This window comes from Molothrus ater, chromosome 3, assembly GCF_012460135.2.
Source record: "Molothrus ater isolate BHLD 08-10-18 breed brown headed cowbird chromosome 3, BPBGC_Mater_1.1, whole genome shotgun sequence".
NCBI lineage: Eukaryota > Metazoa > Chordata > Aves > Passeriformes > Icteridae > Molothrus > Molothrus ater.
The window spans coordinates 591,498-608,996 of record NC_050480.2 but is presented as its reverse complement, the minus strand read 5'-3'; the positions used below and the strand labels follow the sequence as shown (position 1 = coordinate 608,996).

At 46.0% G+C, this 17,499-nt stretch overlaps 2 protein-coding genes across 2 annotated transcripts in view; one reads left to right on the top strand and one right to left on the bottom strand.

Moving 5' to 3' along the window:
* Window positions 1–17,499, bottom strand: part of PAK5 (p21 (RAC1) activated kinase 5) — a 160,324-nt gene that overhangs the window by 138,304 nt on the left and 4,521 nt on the right. The window lies entirely within an intron of this gene.
* LOC118684653 (D-beta-hydroxybutyrate dehydrogenase, mitochondrial-like) lies at window positions 4,237–16,489 on the top strand. Its single transcript, XM_036379680.2, has 4 exons — window positions 4,237–4,614; window positions 9,842–9,994; window positions 12,701–12,831; window positions 15,336–16,489. Exons 1-4 carry the CDS (start codon window positions 4,275–4,277, stop codon window positions 15,681–15,683), a joined length of 972 nt encoding a protein of 323 aa, XP_036235573.1. The 5' UTR covers window positions 4,237–4,274; the 3' UTR covers window positions 15,684–16,489.

Genomic DNA, 17,499 nt, shown 5'->3' with positions numbered 1-17,499 from the left:
AGTTCTCAGGTGCTGAGGTAATCCTTCCATGACAGAAGTGGGTATTAGTGTGTGTGGAGGAGCAGCCCAAGCATTTTTACTCCCTTGGGATCATTTTGCAGTAGCCTTTGGAAGTCAGAATCATCCCACATTTGTCTTTCAAGTCAGAAATGAGATACAACAGTGTTTAGTTTTTTGGTTGTTTTTGGAATGTGTTATTTGGAAGGTAGAGGGTGTCCTTTCACTTTCCATGCTGTCCCTGCATAAGGATACTCCAGCTGAACCATCTGTCCCTGGGCCAGGGGTGTTCCAGTGCAAAAAGGATCAGTCACCTCAGGTTAAAGAAGATGGTGAATTTTCCTAGAATTTTCTTTCCATCTCTCTCTCTTTTGCTTTGTTGCTACTCCAGTACTGCCAAAAAGGACTTAATCCTAGGGACTTACTAAAATAACTTCTGACAAATGGACAACTTAATCTCTGGAATAGTCTGGACGCTGTATGCAGTGACAAGTATTTGAAAATGTCTCATGGATAGAGATATTCCTGCCTTGCTTTTTAAATAGAAGCAGTCTCCCTTTTTTTGACACACTGAGCAATACACATGGCATCCTAAATCTGTTTTGTCAACTGAGTCCAGGCTTTTTAAAAATATGCAGCAAGATTTTAATGCAGCTCATCCCATTATACACAACCAGACATCCTGCTTAGTCCTCAAAGGCTGGATATTCCCCATGCACAGCCCACATGCAACTGCTCCTGTCTAATTCCGAGCAATGACAGCCTCCCATGGGCTCCTTTCCTCTGACACCACAGCACAGCCTTCTCTGCCTGCATCCCCAAGGAGGACATGCAGCTCACCAGCTCTAAAAACTGCAAGCCTTTCTGTTCACACTGTCTGCCTGTCCAACTGCAACAAAACCCATATTTTGATTTTCTTCCTGGAAAGCAGCTTTTCCCAGTCCTGAAATGCTTGCCTGCAGATGCAAATTCAATGTCAGCTTTTTGGATGGTTGCAGCAAGCAGTGTCACTTGTGTGTAGTACAAGCTTAATTTGCTGAACTTCCAGATGGGCTGGTTAAGATGAATCTTACGGGGTTTTTTGGTCAGATAAGCATTATTTTCACCAGCAGCCTGCTATGCTATTTACTGTACAATAGCAAAAGGAATGCTACACGGTCTGGGGGCTGAGCTGACAAGACGCAATGGATGGCAAAGAGAAGTCACATTTGTTGGGAATTGTGTGATACAGCCAAAATCCTGATCCTGCACCCTGAAAACCATGAAAGCTTCAAAAGCATTAGAATGTTAAAAAGAAGGGTCTGTATTTATTGTTTGCTGGGTTATTTGGAACTTTTAGGAGGCACTCTGTCATATTCTCAGCATTTTTCTGAAGCTTTGACAAAGTGGTGCTCTGCACCAAAAGGGATTCATGTGAAACCAAGGATGGCTCTGCAGTTGCCTCAAAGGACATCAGAGTTTCATCTTTGCTTTAGAATGCAAAAATAATAATGACTTCCACACCACGCTGGAGAGCTGAGCCTGTAAGAAAGACATCAAAGATCTTACTGCTCCCACCCACTGCTGAGAGTGGGCACCACAGAGCATGGCAGATGGCAAATGCTGAGACAGCTCCAGGGTGCACTAAGGCTGCCAGGAGGGGCACAGGGCTGGGGGAACAGGAGCAAGAGAATGGGGAAAATAAGCCGAGGTCCATCCCAGCTCTCCTTTATCCTGGCCCTTTACAGAAACTTGACAGTCCTTTAGAAAAGCAGTTTGTGTTTTTAGGGTAGGGACAACATGGCAACCCATCAACAAAAAAAGATATTATGATGCCTTCCCAGAGCAACTTGTTATTTCACACTGTAAAATTTACAGCGACACAGAATAAAGCTTTGAGCTTTGAAGCAAAAGCTTCAGAGGTTGCTGTTGCCAGAAATGCTCTTAGGAAGAGTTGAAGGCCCCCTGGGCATATTCTGGGAGCAGAACTGTCCAGATCCCCATCAGTATCAGTCTCTAAGTGTCTTCCATTTCCTCATCTACTTCCTCAGAATCCAAGCCTTTACTTAGACTTGTTACAGGTAAACCACAACTAACTGGAATTGCATAAGAAGTAGAAGAGATTGAGATAAAAACTTCATTTTTTAAATTAAATCCTAAAGATGGGAAAGATGTCAGAAACTAGACAAAGCAGAGTCATAAATTCAAAGTACACACTACCATGTGAGCATGTGTATGTGTGTGTACACATATGTGTATATATTTGAGTTAGGAACAGAATACTATAAACCAGAGGAAAATCATTCCAAGAAATAAATAAATTTTACTGCAAATGTGCTGCACCTAAGTTGCCTCATTTCCTGGACTAGGTAGTCATGAAGTTGTTTTTAAGTGTGAAGGACATAGCTGTAATCCATATGATTACATTGCTCTGACAACATAGTGCTCCTGTTCTCAGCTGGAAGTGTCACATTTGTGTACCACCTTTTTAGCATCTTTTTTTTTTTTTTTTTGAGCAGAGACAGCATAAAATTCAGAGGTTAGTTGAGTCATCCCTTCGTCTTCAAAAGAATGGCTTTGTCACTGCCTGTGATCCTTATGTTATTAACAGGACACAAAAGCTGAGAGGAGAGGCTGGCAGACGTGGATGAGAGGTGGGTAGGAGGTATGGAGGAGGAGAATTTGGATAGGAATCACTCCCTGTCTTTTTATGCCAGAGGGAAGCAGACAGGGAAGCTGGCTGGAGGACAGGCTGTTAGCAGCTCTCATGACTTTGAGGGTTGCATAAATGTTTTGTTAATATAAAGACAAAACTTTGTGACTCATGTAGTCCCAGAAGACTGATCTTTTGAAGGCTAAAAAGGGACAGCATCTCCCAGTGTGATGGAACATGATCAAATAAATCCTACTGAGGACAAGTATCTGGGTATCTTCTTTGGGGTTTACCATTCCATGTCCTACTTTGTCTCCCAGCAGCAAAGCTTTCCCAAGCCACTTGAGGCTTTGAGTCCTATTATGCAATGGCTATGGAGAGCTCAGCAGTGCAGAAGAGAGTACTGACACTTTAAAGCTGAAATAAACCTAGGCAGAGGTGCAGCCAATGAGAGTAAAAACACAGGAATGCCTTGGGCTCTGGAAAAGCAAATTAAACAAGAATTATTCCCTTTCTCCTTCGGATGTCATTAAAAACTCTGTGTCAGTGCAAAGGTATCCCCAAGCAAACACAAAACACAGCTGACTGTAGGGATCACACAACTTCTGGACATTCCTGGACAGCAGGGCAACACCAGTTCAGAAACCCATCTGCAACAACCAGATACAGGTTGTTCACTAAATACAAGCAGGGCTGAATGGAGAGCCACAGGGATGCAGTTTAAGCAACTATTTGGAACCTTCTCTGTGTGTGTTAAGACCTGCTGCTTTGTCTGCTGCTGTGTATATGTCAATGAATGACTGCCCCCTTTGTATTTTTCACAAGACTACTTTAAGTCACAATTAATAAAGGCTTCTGGTTCTTTCAGTCATTTCATTTTACTCAGAGGAGGCAGATATGACATAGCATCACTTTCAATAGGTGCCTGGAGAGTTGCTCAGATAAAAGAAAGGGCGGACAAAACAGTGCCTAATCACATTTCTCCTGTAACCGTAGCTCTCGGGGATCTTTTTTCCAGCAATGTATAACTGTCACTTTAGCCTACAAGAAACAGACATTTTCCTTCACCATGGGCTAATGTAGGCACCCTTGAGATAACAACAGTCATAGACCTGAGCCATAAAAAACCCACATCAATTTAATGGCGGCACATAATAGATAACGTAAGATACAGCAACTATAACATAACAATTCGGCTGTTCTAGAAATCCCCACCTGACCGATCTAGAAACACTCGTGGCTGCTCTCATTTGTGCCCTGCGGCCAGTCTGCAGTGGCGGGACGGTGTAAACTCAGCTGAGCAGGGAAGCTGAACTGTCCGTACCGCTGGATCTCGGCATAACCCAGCTCCCTTTCGCCGGCGCAGCTCCCGCTGGCCAGGGATGCTGCTTGCAGCCTGCGCTTTCTGTTGGGGTCTAGCAGTGGGGGGAGGCCCCGGTGGGCAGACACCCCTGCCCAGGCCGGGTCTCCCCCGCACGCTGCTCGGAGGGGCCGGGCGGGCCGGAGCGCGGTGCGGGGCCGGCCGTGCGCCATGGGCGGGGCGGGGCGCTGCTCCTGGGAGGGGATGCGGGGCGGGGAGGCGCTGCCCGCGGCTTTCCCTTCCTCCCCGGCTGCCGGACAGCGGGGCTGTGCCGGCGCGGGCGGCATGTGGGCAGCGGCCCCTCTCCTGCTCCCGCTCCTGCTGCTGCTCCTGCTGCCACTGGCGCGGCTGTGCCGGCGCGGGGAGGCGCGGCTGGAGCCGGCCGGGCGGGCCGTGCTCATCACGGGCTGTGACAGCGGCTTCGGGCACCTGCTGGCGCTCCGCCTGCACCGCCTGGGCTTCACCGTGTTCGCGGGCTGCCTGTGCCCCGGCGGGGACGGGGCGCGGCGGCTGCAGCGGGAGGCGGGCGGCGCGGGCCGGCTGCGCGTCCTGCGGCTCGATGTGACCCGCGCCCGCGACGTGCGCGCCGCCAAGGAGCTGGTGCTCAGCCACCTGCCCGAGCGAGGTGAGCCCCGGGCCGCGGGCGGGGAGCGGCACCTCCGGCACCTCCGGCCGACACCAGGAGGGCGGCACGGTTCGCCCGGGACTGCGGGCGGGGGGCTGCCTGAGAGGGACGGCTGGGCTGTCACAGCCCAGCGAGGGTAGCGAGCATCGCCACTGATGGGCTGGGTGCATCCACCGCTATTGGTGAGGATGGCGGGATTTTATCAAAAATCCCTTGGTGCGTACACGGACAGGAGCCTGTCCGAAGGTGCCGGCAGTGTAAAGCGGGTGCGCGGCTCGGAGAGCTTCACCATTCCAGCGGGACAGGAACTCCTCGAGTGGGGCGTCCCGGAGCCCCTCTGCAGGTACCCGAAAGCACAAAGGGCAGAGAGAGCAAAGAACAGCTGTGCAGGCATCGGAGGGATGGGACTGATGTGGTTCTGAGCATGACTTGTCAAAGAGGAAATAGACACAAGAAATGCAGTGAGGGCAGCTGCCGTGCCACACCAAAGCAGCTGCTTCTTGGAACCACTTGGGGTTTGTCACGCTAGTCCCTGGAGAGGTTACTGCAAGGGAAATGTGTCAATTACACGCCCTGCAGGGAGTGTGCACTCAGGGGAATGGATAGACTTAGCTCCAGAATAATTGCAGACAACCTAAATCCTGCGTTATCCCTTCAGCACACGTGACACAGCGCAGGTGATGGGGCCACAGTTACCTCCTTTCCCACTGGGACTGCAGGGTGGGAATTAGCCAGTGTAATTCTGGGATACACTTGGTTCACAGCAGATTTCCTCAAGCTCAGAAGTGAGATTCCTCCAAATCACAGACAAACACTTCCTTCTCATATAGGGAATAAAAGTGGAGAATGGGGCATGCAGAGAGATAAGGAAATGCAAGACCTTTGCCTGCCTGTCTCATTAGCTCATTGGCAAGGGGATGGAATGAGACGTGAAGGAAGAAGAAGCCTAGATATTGCTGATTTAGCACATGTATTTATGGTTGATCTTGACCTTATCTTATTAAGAGGCAGAGCCTTCCCCTCTCAGGCCTTTCCTCAACCTACAGATAAACGCAAATGTCTCCCAAAAGCCCTTAAAGGCTCCCTGGGCACCAGGTCACTTGGAACTCTGGGTTTCACATAATTTATCCTGCAATTCCGACAGCTTATGCTGTCCTGCAGTGGTTGTGCTGGTGCTGCCATGCAGACCCTGGAGTGCAGGCTCAGCACTGGCTCGTGCTGGCACCCTGTGCATGAGCCTGCAGAGCAATTGCAGGCCCATGCAGACTCTGACTCGTGCTGGCACCCTGTGCATGAGCCTGCAGAGCAATTGCAGGCCCATGCAGACCCTGACTCGTGCTGGCACCCTGTGCATGAGCCTGCAGAGTAATTGCAGGCCCATGCAGACTCTGGCTCGTGCTGGCACACTGTGCATGAGCCTGCAGAGCAATTGCAGGCCCATGCAGACCCTCAGCACAGCTGGTGAGGGATGCAGCAGGCACACGGCGTGTGCACAGCGCTGTTCCTGGGCTGTCTCTCAGGCCTTCACACCAGCCACACTGGGCTGGGCAAGCACTCACGTTTTATGGAACCTTTTTCATGGCTGGGCAGCTCTGCTGCTGCAGAATTTTGAGGGTATTCTGCAAAGGTAGCAAAGAATAAATAATTTCATAGATTCTTTATGATTGCAGTATCATCCTTTTCACAGACTATGCATCTCAAACAAGTAGGGCTTTTTGGCAGAGATGCTTTCTTTTAAATCACCTTAATCTGCCTTTTTCCTGGGCCCAGGATAAGTAGACTTACAAAAGACTAAAAGACACTTTCCAATACAAGTAGACTATTCATTATGAAATGCACACAAAAATGTATAGAATATCAGAATAAAATCAGAGTATCAGGAATAAAACACAGTTTTCTCTACACCTCCTATATGCTGTAACCGTAACTAGCCCAAGCTCCTCATTACCTTCTCTCTCTGTTATACAAGAGTAGAAATCCAAAGCCAATAAGAAATAGACCAGGACTTCACGCATGGTGATTTGCAATTCTATTAGGCTCTACAGCAAGCCTCAGAATTTTACTGATTTCCTTCTGTTTCAAATCAGAATTTCTCTTCCTTTTCTTGCCTGCTAAGAGTGGGTAACATTAGCTAGCTGGAACAGAGGGATATTAGTTTTAGTCCCACTTCCTACTCAAAGGTTATTAAGTACTCTCTTACACATAATTATGATTTTGTATTCATGGAATTCACACATGCTACAATATTTTAGCCCAGACTTCCTATAGAAATAGATTATCCTTACAGTGAAGAGAATTTCAGCATAATATTCCAAGCAAAGGATGGTGACTCATGAATGGATGTAAATATAACTCAGGAATCTCATCTGGCCTGCTAGCACCCTGCACTGCTTAGTTTCCTTTAGTATTGGTCTGAATCTATCAGGAGAGCCTGTCATTTTCATTTGGGCTCAGGCTTAGCAGAGAAACTCCAAAGATCAGTGATCCCAAGAGTACCTGTTGGAATTCACAGAGTGTGGTAGAATTCATGTATTATCTGAGTGTTGGCACGAACACAGAAACAACCTGATTTTCAAAACATTTTGCAAACCTGCAGCTGGACTAACTTAAATAGGAAGAGGATTTTAAGAGTTTCTGGGAAAAATATCAGATGTCTTTTGGGCATAAATAAGGACTTTGGATATGCCACTTTTGGTCACCATGTTGTGAAGCAGAAATTACTGGGGAGCTTATGTGAGAGCTACTGTTGTCCAGAAAGCTTCACTAATCTAAAGTTCAGTTTCCTAATGTGATTCTTAGATCCATGGCTGTATCTTTAATCTTTGTTGTCAGGATCCATTTTCCCAACACAGAGATCAGTGAAAATCTCTGTGCCATCCAGTCCTGCTTTCCAGTTTATATTTTCCCTGCCTGCTGTAGCACAGTCTAACACCTCTCTTCATGAGCTGTGTTTGGACTGAGTTCTGTTTTGACAGTCTGACACACCAAACATCACCTGCTTTTTCCAAATGTGGCTCTGCAGGGACACTGAGGAAATGCAGCATCACTCTCCTTCAGCTGTTTCATTCTTGTGCCTTGTCCTTCAGGATTTCCATCTCTAATTTTTAGGCTACCTGAGCTGCATTTGGCTAAGCAGATTTACAATATGTTTTGAATGCACATTTATAGCATTAATTTTTACCACAAACATTTCAGGAAAGAAAGACCAAAGCACATTCAAGTACTCTGAATACAGAGCTGGGCAGGTTGTTTCTCAGAAAGCAGGAAATATTCTTAGAAAATAGCATGAGGGAATAATGAACTGTTTGCTACTTGAGTGGAATTTTGTGAATTGATTCAACTATACAAAGTGGCAGGAAACATTCTGGAAAATATCAGAGCATTTCCCATTTGGGAATGCCAAAATGTTCTAAGAAACAATATGTTTTGCTTGAGGGCAAGCTATGTTTTGAGCTGACCAGGTGAAAAGTGTCTTTTTGTGTTTAACTTAAAAGTGAAACACAAGTCTGTTTTAGTTTAACTCAGGCCAGTTTTTCTCCTCATGGTTTTTGATTTGGCCACTACACAGAAGGAAGGAGCCATTACTTTGTGAGCTCCCAGAAATACACAGGCTGGCCTCACCAGCAGCCACCCAGAGGCTTTGAAGCACATGAGGCAAATAGCTGGAGAGAAAACTTAAGCCTTGCAAGTTAATTCTGAATTTCACAGTTTAGAGAAAGTGGAAGAAAATCAATTGTCTAAAGATCAATGGCTGTATTTCTGAAGGCCTGATGAAATCAGGGGTATGTGGAGCAAGTGTTATTGCTGTGCTGCACAGGGTGCAGTGGCAGAAGCAAAATTTAATTAGAAAAGGTAAAGCTGAAAATATCAGGAAGCAGCTTTTGCAGTGATGTTGGGCTTTAGTTTGGGTTGTGTTGGAGTTAGGTTATATAAAAATAACCCTGAGTATAGAAACCTCCATCTTTGAGCAGAAACAGATGGGGTGCGCAGTCACTCAGCCCATCTGCAGAGCAGATCATGTGCAAGTACAGAAATATTGATAATTAGCTCCTGCAGAGGGCTCTCTAAGCCATTGATCTGGAGGCATTTTATGGGGAGGTAAATCCCATGGGGCTGGGTTCCATTTTAAGATGGAGAAATAAAGCCAGAGAATGACAGAAAGACACAGAAAAGGAGGGCAGTGGCGGGAGGAAGAAGGAAGTCTAGGATGCCCCATTCCATGGCCAGTTCCTCTCCTCTGTCTGCTAACATTTGGGGCCATGGGAAAGAAGCGAGTCCAGAGGAAGCTGCTGCATTACCAGGGCAGCAGTCTGATGGTAACTAAAGCTGTAAGAGGGGCCCAGGATTGCTGGCTGACAGGCTGCTCGGTAGTGAATAGCCTGTTGGCACTGGAGTGCTCCCTGCCCCAGCACAGCGTCCCTTGTGAGCACTGTCAGTGCTGCTGTGCCTTTGGGCTCAAGGGCTTCAGCTCCCTGTCACCGAGCTCGGCACAACAAGCCTCGCTGCCAGTACCTTTCTGCTTGTGAGCGCTGACATCTCTCTCCTTAGCACCAAAACCTGTCATTACATGGGCAAAAATGTTGTTCAAAACTACAAAATTGTAAAAGTACTGTAGCCGCTGACCCTGCTTGATTACTTTACCCAATGTTGCAGCCATGTACCTGATTGTGGCTGATTTCAGAAGAAATCAGAGCTCAAATCTTGGAAAAAGATGCAAGACTTGGGCTCTTGAATTAGTCAGCCACTTTGAAAATAGTACCCCTTAGCCTTTAGACTGCTTAATATAATTTTCACAAAGCTGCTCATAGCACACAATGGGATTAAAGTAATTAAAATATCATGGTACACCACACTGGCAGTAAGATGTAGTCTCCCAGATCATGTTATTCATAAATATCTTAAGACAACTGTAGAGGGAGCAATTATTAAATATCATTGAGAGTTATAGGAAAGGTGTCCCTGACCATGGGGGGGGGTGGGTAGAACTGGATGATCTTTAAGGGCTTTTCCAACCCAAACTATTCTGTGATTCCATTTAGCCCAGATTATGGCCACAGTGGCATTCCTTCACTAAACAAAACATGCCTGCACCTTGAAGTGGAAAAGACAAAGCTGTTACACAAGCACACAGTTTCTCTCAAGGCTCTGAATCAGTGGTGGTGCTTTGTTATCTAACAGTGGCTGCTTTGCAGTTAAAGGTGCTTGCTGAGTCATTTCTCTTCCACAGGTTTCTGGGGCCTTGTCAACAATGCAGGAATATCAACATTTGGTGAGACAGGCTGGCTGCCTATGGAGACATATGAAAAATTTGCAGATGTGAATCTCCTTGGGAGCATCAGGACGACCCTGGCATTTCTTCCCCTTCTAAGGAAATACAAGGGTAATGCTAATCCACTGTTATTTAGAGTTGTAGAATAATTAGCTTACTATAATCAGGGTAATGTAACATCTATAAAAGAGGCTTTAATTGTCTTTCATTGAACTGAAATGACAGCCTCCTTCTGTGTGGCCTGAAAGAGCAACTTGATTCTGAAAAGAGGCTGAAGCCATAAAGGGAAAAGATATCCTTAAAGATTTTGTCTTTGCAGTACACAGAAAAAGAAAAGTATTTATAAATAAGGATTTCTCTCAGTGTTTGACTCAAAAAAGAGGAAGAATGTTTACCATAGATCATTAAGCCCAGGCAAGCCTTTTTAAGCACTGACCAGCAGAAAACACAAAGTTCCATAAACTGCCCGATTTTATTAGTTAGGATTTACAATTTTATTGTTTGGCAATTAGGAGAGGAGGAATGACCCTACAGAGGTGAACTAGAGACATCAGCTTCCAGTTCCAGCTCTGTGGAGCCTCTGTGACCTTGGGCAGGAAACTTCAAGTATGTAGAGGTGCATGGGTATCCAGTGGGATAAATGTATTTGCATGAACCTCCCTACATGTGGGCTTTATCCTTCTTTCTGAGAAGGAAATGCTTAACAGCCCTCTGCAGCATGGCAGCATGGCTTGGGTGCTTTGCAGTTTGTCCCCTCCCTGTCTCCATCTGTGTTTGGGGAGGAAGATCCCCTCTTCCTTGTCTGTTCTGGCTGTAGGCTCTTTAGAGTGAGGATTTGTGCTCTGAGTGCAGCATCAAGCACGGGAAGGGGCAGGTTTCACCTGGAAACCCCAGGTGTCACTGCTACACAAACTTGGTAAGATAAAAACATCCCTCTTTTTTGGGCTATTCTGCTTCTTTCTGCTTGGCTGCCTTTGGTAGATGATATTCTGACAGAAGAAGAAAGAAACCTTTAAATACTGCAGGCTGGATGTGTTTTTGTAGCAGAATGTGCTATTGTGTGTACCCAGTGAGTGTGTTATGTGGCCCATTACACAGAGAGACATCTCTTTTCCCTGTCATGTCCTACTTACTGCTGGAACTCTGTGATGCTGATCCACCAGAGGCATTTCTCTGACCCCATGAATTGCATAGGCTTACTTTGAAGCAAAGGGGACTAGCAGTGCATGCAATATTAAGCACATGCATAAACCTTCAGGAGGTTTGGGTCTGGATGGCTGCACACACACCTTGGCTCGAAGGAACGGGCTGTCAGGGTTTCCTTGGTTAACTCCTGCACTCCATTTTCAAGTACCATCTATATAAGAGAGGAGGCCAAGTCTAGGAGGAATCCTAGATTTGCTGTTGCCTTCCTTGCAGGAACAGCCAGGACAGCTAAAGTTTATGTGTTTGGGGGCAGCAAGTGACCTCTCCAAATGAAAAGCTTGACTTACAGACATTGGAGCATTCTCCTGGGGAAGCTGAGTTTAATTAATTAATTCCCTTAGGCACTTTAAAGAGAAGTTAAATGAGGTGTCCCACATCCTGGGTGTGAGCCCCATCCACTCAGCTACTGGACAAAGGAGGCAGAGGTCATCCCACCCATTGCTTACTGCCATGGATGTGCACCTATTCCAAGAAACACTTCAAAATTATTCATACAAGTATTCATACTTGTAAAGGGTGGTCGTGCCCTCCAGCCTAGGACTTAAACTTTCTACCCTGAGAGGAGCAACATTTCCCCATATCTTTTCCAGCTGGCCAGGCCAGCTGATAGAGCATCTTGATCAGCAAACTGATGGTTAGTTTCCTCTTACTGTAGAGAAGATTTATTTGGGATGCTGTATAGGAAGGCAGAGAACCTAATTCAGAATAACAGATTTCACTGCATTCCCGTGATACCTTTTGATATCTACCAAGCCTATTCCCTTTGGTGAGATCTGGGGCCCAGATGTGATCTGCATCTGTGGCAGCAACAGGAGTGCAGCTGTGTTCTCTGCATTGTCAGTGACAAGACCACCTTCCCCCTCACCCCTGGTATTTGTATACCCACACCCAGACATTGCTTACCCCATGGTAGGACTGTGTCACAGAAGTTTACAAGGAAACAATGGAAATAAACCACAGTCCAGTGCCTCACATGAGGAATCTCTGCTATTTAAGGCATGCCTGCACTCAGCAGGAGTTAGAAAGGAGGGAAAGCAGCACAGATCAGGGAAATAATTGTGAGGTATTGTAAACTTGCACATATTTGGCAAATCACATTTCCTTGGTAAAGCTTATCACTGTACACTGGAATTTATGTGCACAGTTACAGAACCTGGTTTGTGCAGAGACATTATTAGCACAGAAAAAACTGATATTAGTAACCATATAATCCACCTCAGGGAAAATCACCTCCCCTCTCCTCTGCAGTCCTTTTCTTTCTAGCACAGTCTCATTACTGTTTTTCAGTCTTTAAGGCACTGCTTTGTTTCCATCTTTTCCATCCCCTCTCAGGCTCAGAAGGAATAAGCAGCATACTGGGAATGTGTTACACTTGTCTAGTCCAACATCTGTCACTGGGTGGAAGATTTTTGTGTGAAGTTTTCTGCTCAGCAGAGCTGAGTTTCTGTCTGTGCTGGGACAGCACACTGACACTGCCCAGTTTTGGCACAGTGTGCAGGAAAACAGTCTCCTGCTAAACACCACATTCTTAGCAGCTCAAGACTGAGGCAAATCAATTCCACGTTAAACACTGAGAGTGAAGTTTTGTTATTTGCACTGTTTTCTCTCCAGGACGTATTGTTTTCATGTCCAGCATCATTGCCTATTTTACTCTGGGAAACGGCATTTATTCTATGACCAAGGCAGCTATTGAAAAATTTTGTGATGCTTTAAGACTGGAAATGAAGAAGTTTGGTGTCCAGGTAAGTGATGTAACAAGAACTGGAAACCAGGCAAGTGATGTGATGAGTTATGTGAAACAAAGTAACAAAGATAAAAGCTCAGAACTGCATTCATGGGTGCAGCTTCCTTTTGGAAAGAGGTGGCTTCTCTGTGGCTAATCAGTCAGCTGGAAATCACTGGGAACAGAGTCCTGGGGGATGTTTTTGGTTCTGAGAAGCTGCTGGGTAACAGTCTGTGTGTGAGCACTGAAACTTCCACATCCTCTGCAGTGGAGAAGCTTCCTGACACGGGCCTGCCCGAGCTCCCACCAGCAGTGAGGAACCCAGATGTTCCCTGGGTGGCTGCAAAGAGCCAGACACCGAGTGCTGTGCAGCCAGAACTTGTCACTTGCCTGAGGAGTTCCTTCTCTCCTCTTACAGCACCAACTCCTTGCCTCTTGTGAGAACAGCTACGCTGCAAGAGGCATCATTGTGCAGAGTAGTTATGTTTTTATTCTCTTAACCTAAGAGGCTCTAAGAGTGCTCTTAGTGCCCTAAGCAATTCTAATAGTCAAACCTGAAGCTTAGATCCCTAAGTAGCTTCACTGGGCTTTTTCCTTGGAGTCACTCTACTGCTGAAACACTTTTCTCAAACACTCAAAGTCTTCCCTGCCAGGTTTGCATTGGTGTACTGTTAATGTACACAGACTTACAGCATTGTTCATAAGCTTTGTGTTGGAAAATATTACAGCTATGCATCTATTAGCTACCCCTATCAGATAAATATGAGGGGCTGTAAAATACAAGTGACTTTACACATCCTAATACCACACAGCATGATGAGGATTTCTGCTGATTAGCTGAGGATAATCTCAAATGCATGGAAGGGCTTAGTTTAACAGGTTAGCTACTCTGGTTGTTTTGGGATCTTTCCTGTTCCACCTCTGCAGTAGTCCCAGCACATAACTGAGTGAGCCAGGCTGACAGACATTTCTGGAGTATCTTTGAGAGGTATTTTTCTGTTTCTCACTGCATGCAAGATGCTGCCTGGCACTTGCCTGAGAACCTGCCCTGTGCAGAGCCTACAAAATACATGGTCCCTTTTTGCTGTGCTCTGTTGTCCTGTCTGTCCTTTCAGGAGAAAGCTGCACAGAGGTGCAAGGAGCAGATGGAGCTATGGCTCTGTCCCACTGAACTCTGGCCAGGCAAGCTGACAGCCTACAGGAAACAAAGTGGGTGCCTGCCAGTAGAAAGGCCACAGAAAGTGTGCAAAGGGCAAAAACCAAGCCATCTGTCCTTCTCTCCAAGCCAACTCCAAAAGAAGGAAGCTTCCAAACCCCCTTTGTTGACAATAAATATGGGAAGTTGACTATTTGGCTGATACCAAGCACACTTCTAAATAGCACCAGAAGGGAGGGCTCCTGAGGATGCTGTGTGACAAACCTGCTTGAGGCAGCACCAAGCTGTTCCAGCTGTGCACACCATCCCTCTGCTGGGGTTTGTCTGCATCCCTTCCTTCTCCCTGTGCACAGGACCTGCACCCCAGTCCTCCTGAGAGCAGGGAATCCATCACCATGCAGGCCAGCAGGCAGGGACTGACACAGCTGGGCTGGTGGCTGAGTGAAGACAGCAGGGTTTTATATCACCACACACTTCCCAGAGAATGCCTGTCAGATCCCCAAGTCTCTGACACAGCTCAGCATGGGTTTTCCTCACCTTGTGTTGCAGCCTTTAGAAATCAGGTCAGTCAAATGCCACGGAGCTTTTAATGTTGCAGATCTACAAATAGTTTGAACAAGGCTGCTGCTAACTGAGGAACAGCATGTGTGCTGTGAGTGCTCAGCCCGCTCCAAAACTCCCTGGAACACTCAGAAGGGAGCAGAACAGCAGCAATACACAAAGAAAACGTGGAGCAGCAAAGGACTTGTGTGCTTTTCATTTAAATCTATGTGCACAAATCTACAGAAATCTGCTGATGGCTTCAGTGAGAGGCAGAGCAGGACCTTTGGTCCCCCTGTTCTTTGCTGACAAGACCTAGTTTACTTTTAATTACACCTTCTTGGGGAAAACAGCACTTCTTTCCCCAGGACCTGATAATTTTCTTTGATACCTCCTTTTGTCCCAAACTGGGTCAAAAATTACCAATTCCAAGGTTCTCCACTGAGTGAAAAATCCAAAGTATTCCACTTTGGAGACATCAAAGTCACACTGAAATGCTTTGTTTCAGTATTGTCAAAACATTTATACTGTTAAGCACTGTACAGCAATCAAAGATGCTCTATTGCATTCTGTGAAAGTGCTGAGCAGTCAAAACAAGAAATTAACATCAGAGCAAAATGAGGAAGTCAGAATAAAGCTCCTCTGCAATCTTAAATATTTCACAGGAATACATTTGATTTCAGTCAAGTTTCCAGGGTTAAAATTTCAATAAAGTAGCATTTTCTGGCTGTCTGTAGAGAGCTTTTTGTCTGTGTTACTGACTATAGTATATAATTGAATTCACAATGACTGATTGCACCTTGGTAAGTTTTACATCTCGCTTTCAGGTCTGTATTATCCAGCCAGGAAATTATGCACGCTCTACAAAAATTCAGCCACCGCTTAGTGCTGAAGAGATCTGGAGTGAACTGAGTGAAGAGGAAAAGGCTGTTTACAACAAGGAGTACGTTCAAGAGCGGGCAAACTTTTTCAACAGCATCCTCAGTGAGGGGAGCACTAATGGCAATGAGGTGGTCGATGCCATGGTGGATGCTCTAACGTCTCCTGCACCCAAGGCACGGTACATGGTGGCGAAGCTGAAGGAGAAGGCCCTGGTGTTGGTGTGTGCTTTGTTCCCGACTGCTGTGATGGATTCTGTTCTGTCTTATGCTCTGAGCAAGGTAAAACTTGGATAGCCTGCAGTGGTGCTATTCCCTGACTCAGGTGAGGCAGTTTATCAAATGTGAAAGGCAGAGCTGAGCTGAATGCCCCCATGTGTCAGTTCAGTGACGCTGATTAACCAGTACAAACTCTGGGGAGTCTCCCTAGTCAGAACTGTCACCGATTGCTACAGAAAAACATGCAGGACCCTGTGTAAAATTAAATCATTGTTTAGGTAACTTTATCTCTTCCCTGTGGAAAAACCCCATCCACATAAGCCACTTTAGTTATTGCCTGGAAAATGTAATACATCCTTTTCTAAAGCAATAGCAGGTTATTGTGTTACAGTCGTGATGCAGACAAAATGGAGTGCATCCTACAGGGCAGCTGTACACCTGAAGGCATTACAGCAGAGATGAAAAGCCCTTACTTGTAGAAACCTGAGTAGCCATTTATTCAGGGTGATAGGAAGAGGTTAATGGAAAAGTCATAGAAATGAGCATTGGACCTTAAAATACTTTGAATGGAGCTAAATGGCTTTAGGAAGTTAGGAAGTCTTGAAGCTCTGAGCAACCTGGTTTAGTAAAGGTGTTCCTGCCCACAACAGGAGGGCTGGAATTTGATGGTCTCTAAGGTCCTTTCCAACCCAAATCATTCTGTGATTCTGTGAATAATGAAGTTGTAATATGAAACATTGTCTTGGCTAACTACAGTTCAGTCCTTGTTCAGGTGTTCTGGATAAATCTAACAAAGCAGATACGTCACAGACTTCAGAAAACAAGTTACATATTCTGTTTATAAATGAGTATTTAATCCTAAATAAACTCTATCCTTTATCTAATGTCTGGATTAATCAATGTGTTGACCTGAAGTGTAGTGAGAGAGCTAAACACCAAGGAGCCATATCAGTGTGCTTGGAGCTCAGAAAGAACATACTCAGGTTTGGCTGCTAGTGCAAGGAATAAGGTCTGAAGACAAGAATACCTGCTAACAGGAGAGGGAAACATTGGTAACATTTTCTGTGAGAGTGATCGATCACAGTAGCTGGTTTACACATACAGCTTTAAATTTGACTTGGTTATGGTATGGCACAAAATCCAAGAACTCTGGGACAAAATAACCCAGAAGAGCTGGGAAAAACTGTGGCAATGATAGATCCAGGACAGCAGCCCTGAGCATTAACTTCCCCCATGCCAGGTCTCCCTTATCAATTCTAAGACTCTGCTGTAAGTTGACACAGTTAACTTTTTCATCTGAAGCAGAAATTGCACCCTGTACCTGGGAAGTCTTTCCTAAGATATTTAATTAATTGCTGAGAAAGTTTATGCTCTCTCCTGGTAGGTAATTTGGGCAGTGTGAACCAGAACACAGAGTGACAATTCCAGGTTCTCTCCTGGTACACTCGGCAGTGGAACAGCCACTGCACCTGTCAGAGATTGTGGAACATGTTATTTCTCTTTCCAAATGCTGAAGCCATCCCTGGAGCTGGCATTGGCAAGAGGACAGCCTGGGCTCCCAACTGTTCCCCAGACTGTCAATAGCAGGATAATCAGATGATTATCATCCCTCTCCTCATTTAACCACAACTGAGCAAGGCCAAGCAAGGGAAGGGGAATGAGGCTTATTCCAACTGAACCAATCAATTTCTTGTCTAGGAGTTCCCCCTGCTTGACCTCAGGGATTTCAGCAGCCCTGCATCGCTTTGGAAGCACTGCTTCATGGCCTTAGCTGTTCTTTGAGCAGACTGCCCCCCTCACAGTAAGCAGCACTGGCCTCCACAAGCAGCTTTGAAGCCCAGAGGTTTCTCCATCAGGCCCGGGGTACAAGTGCTGATCTCTGCCCCATTACACT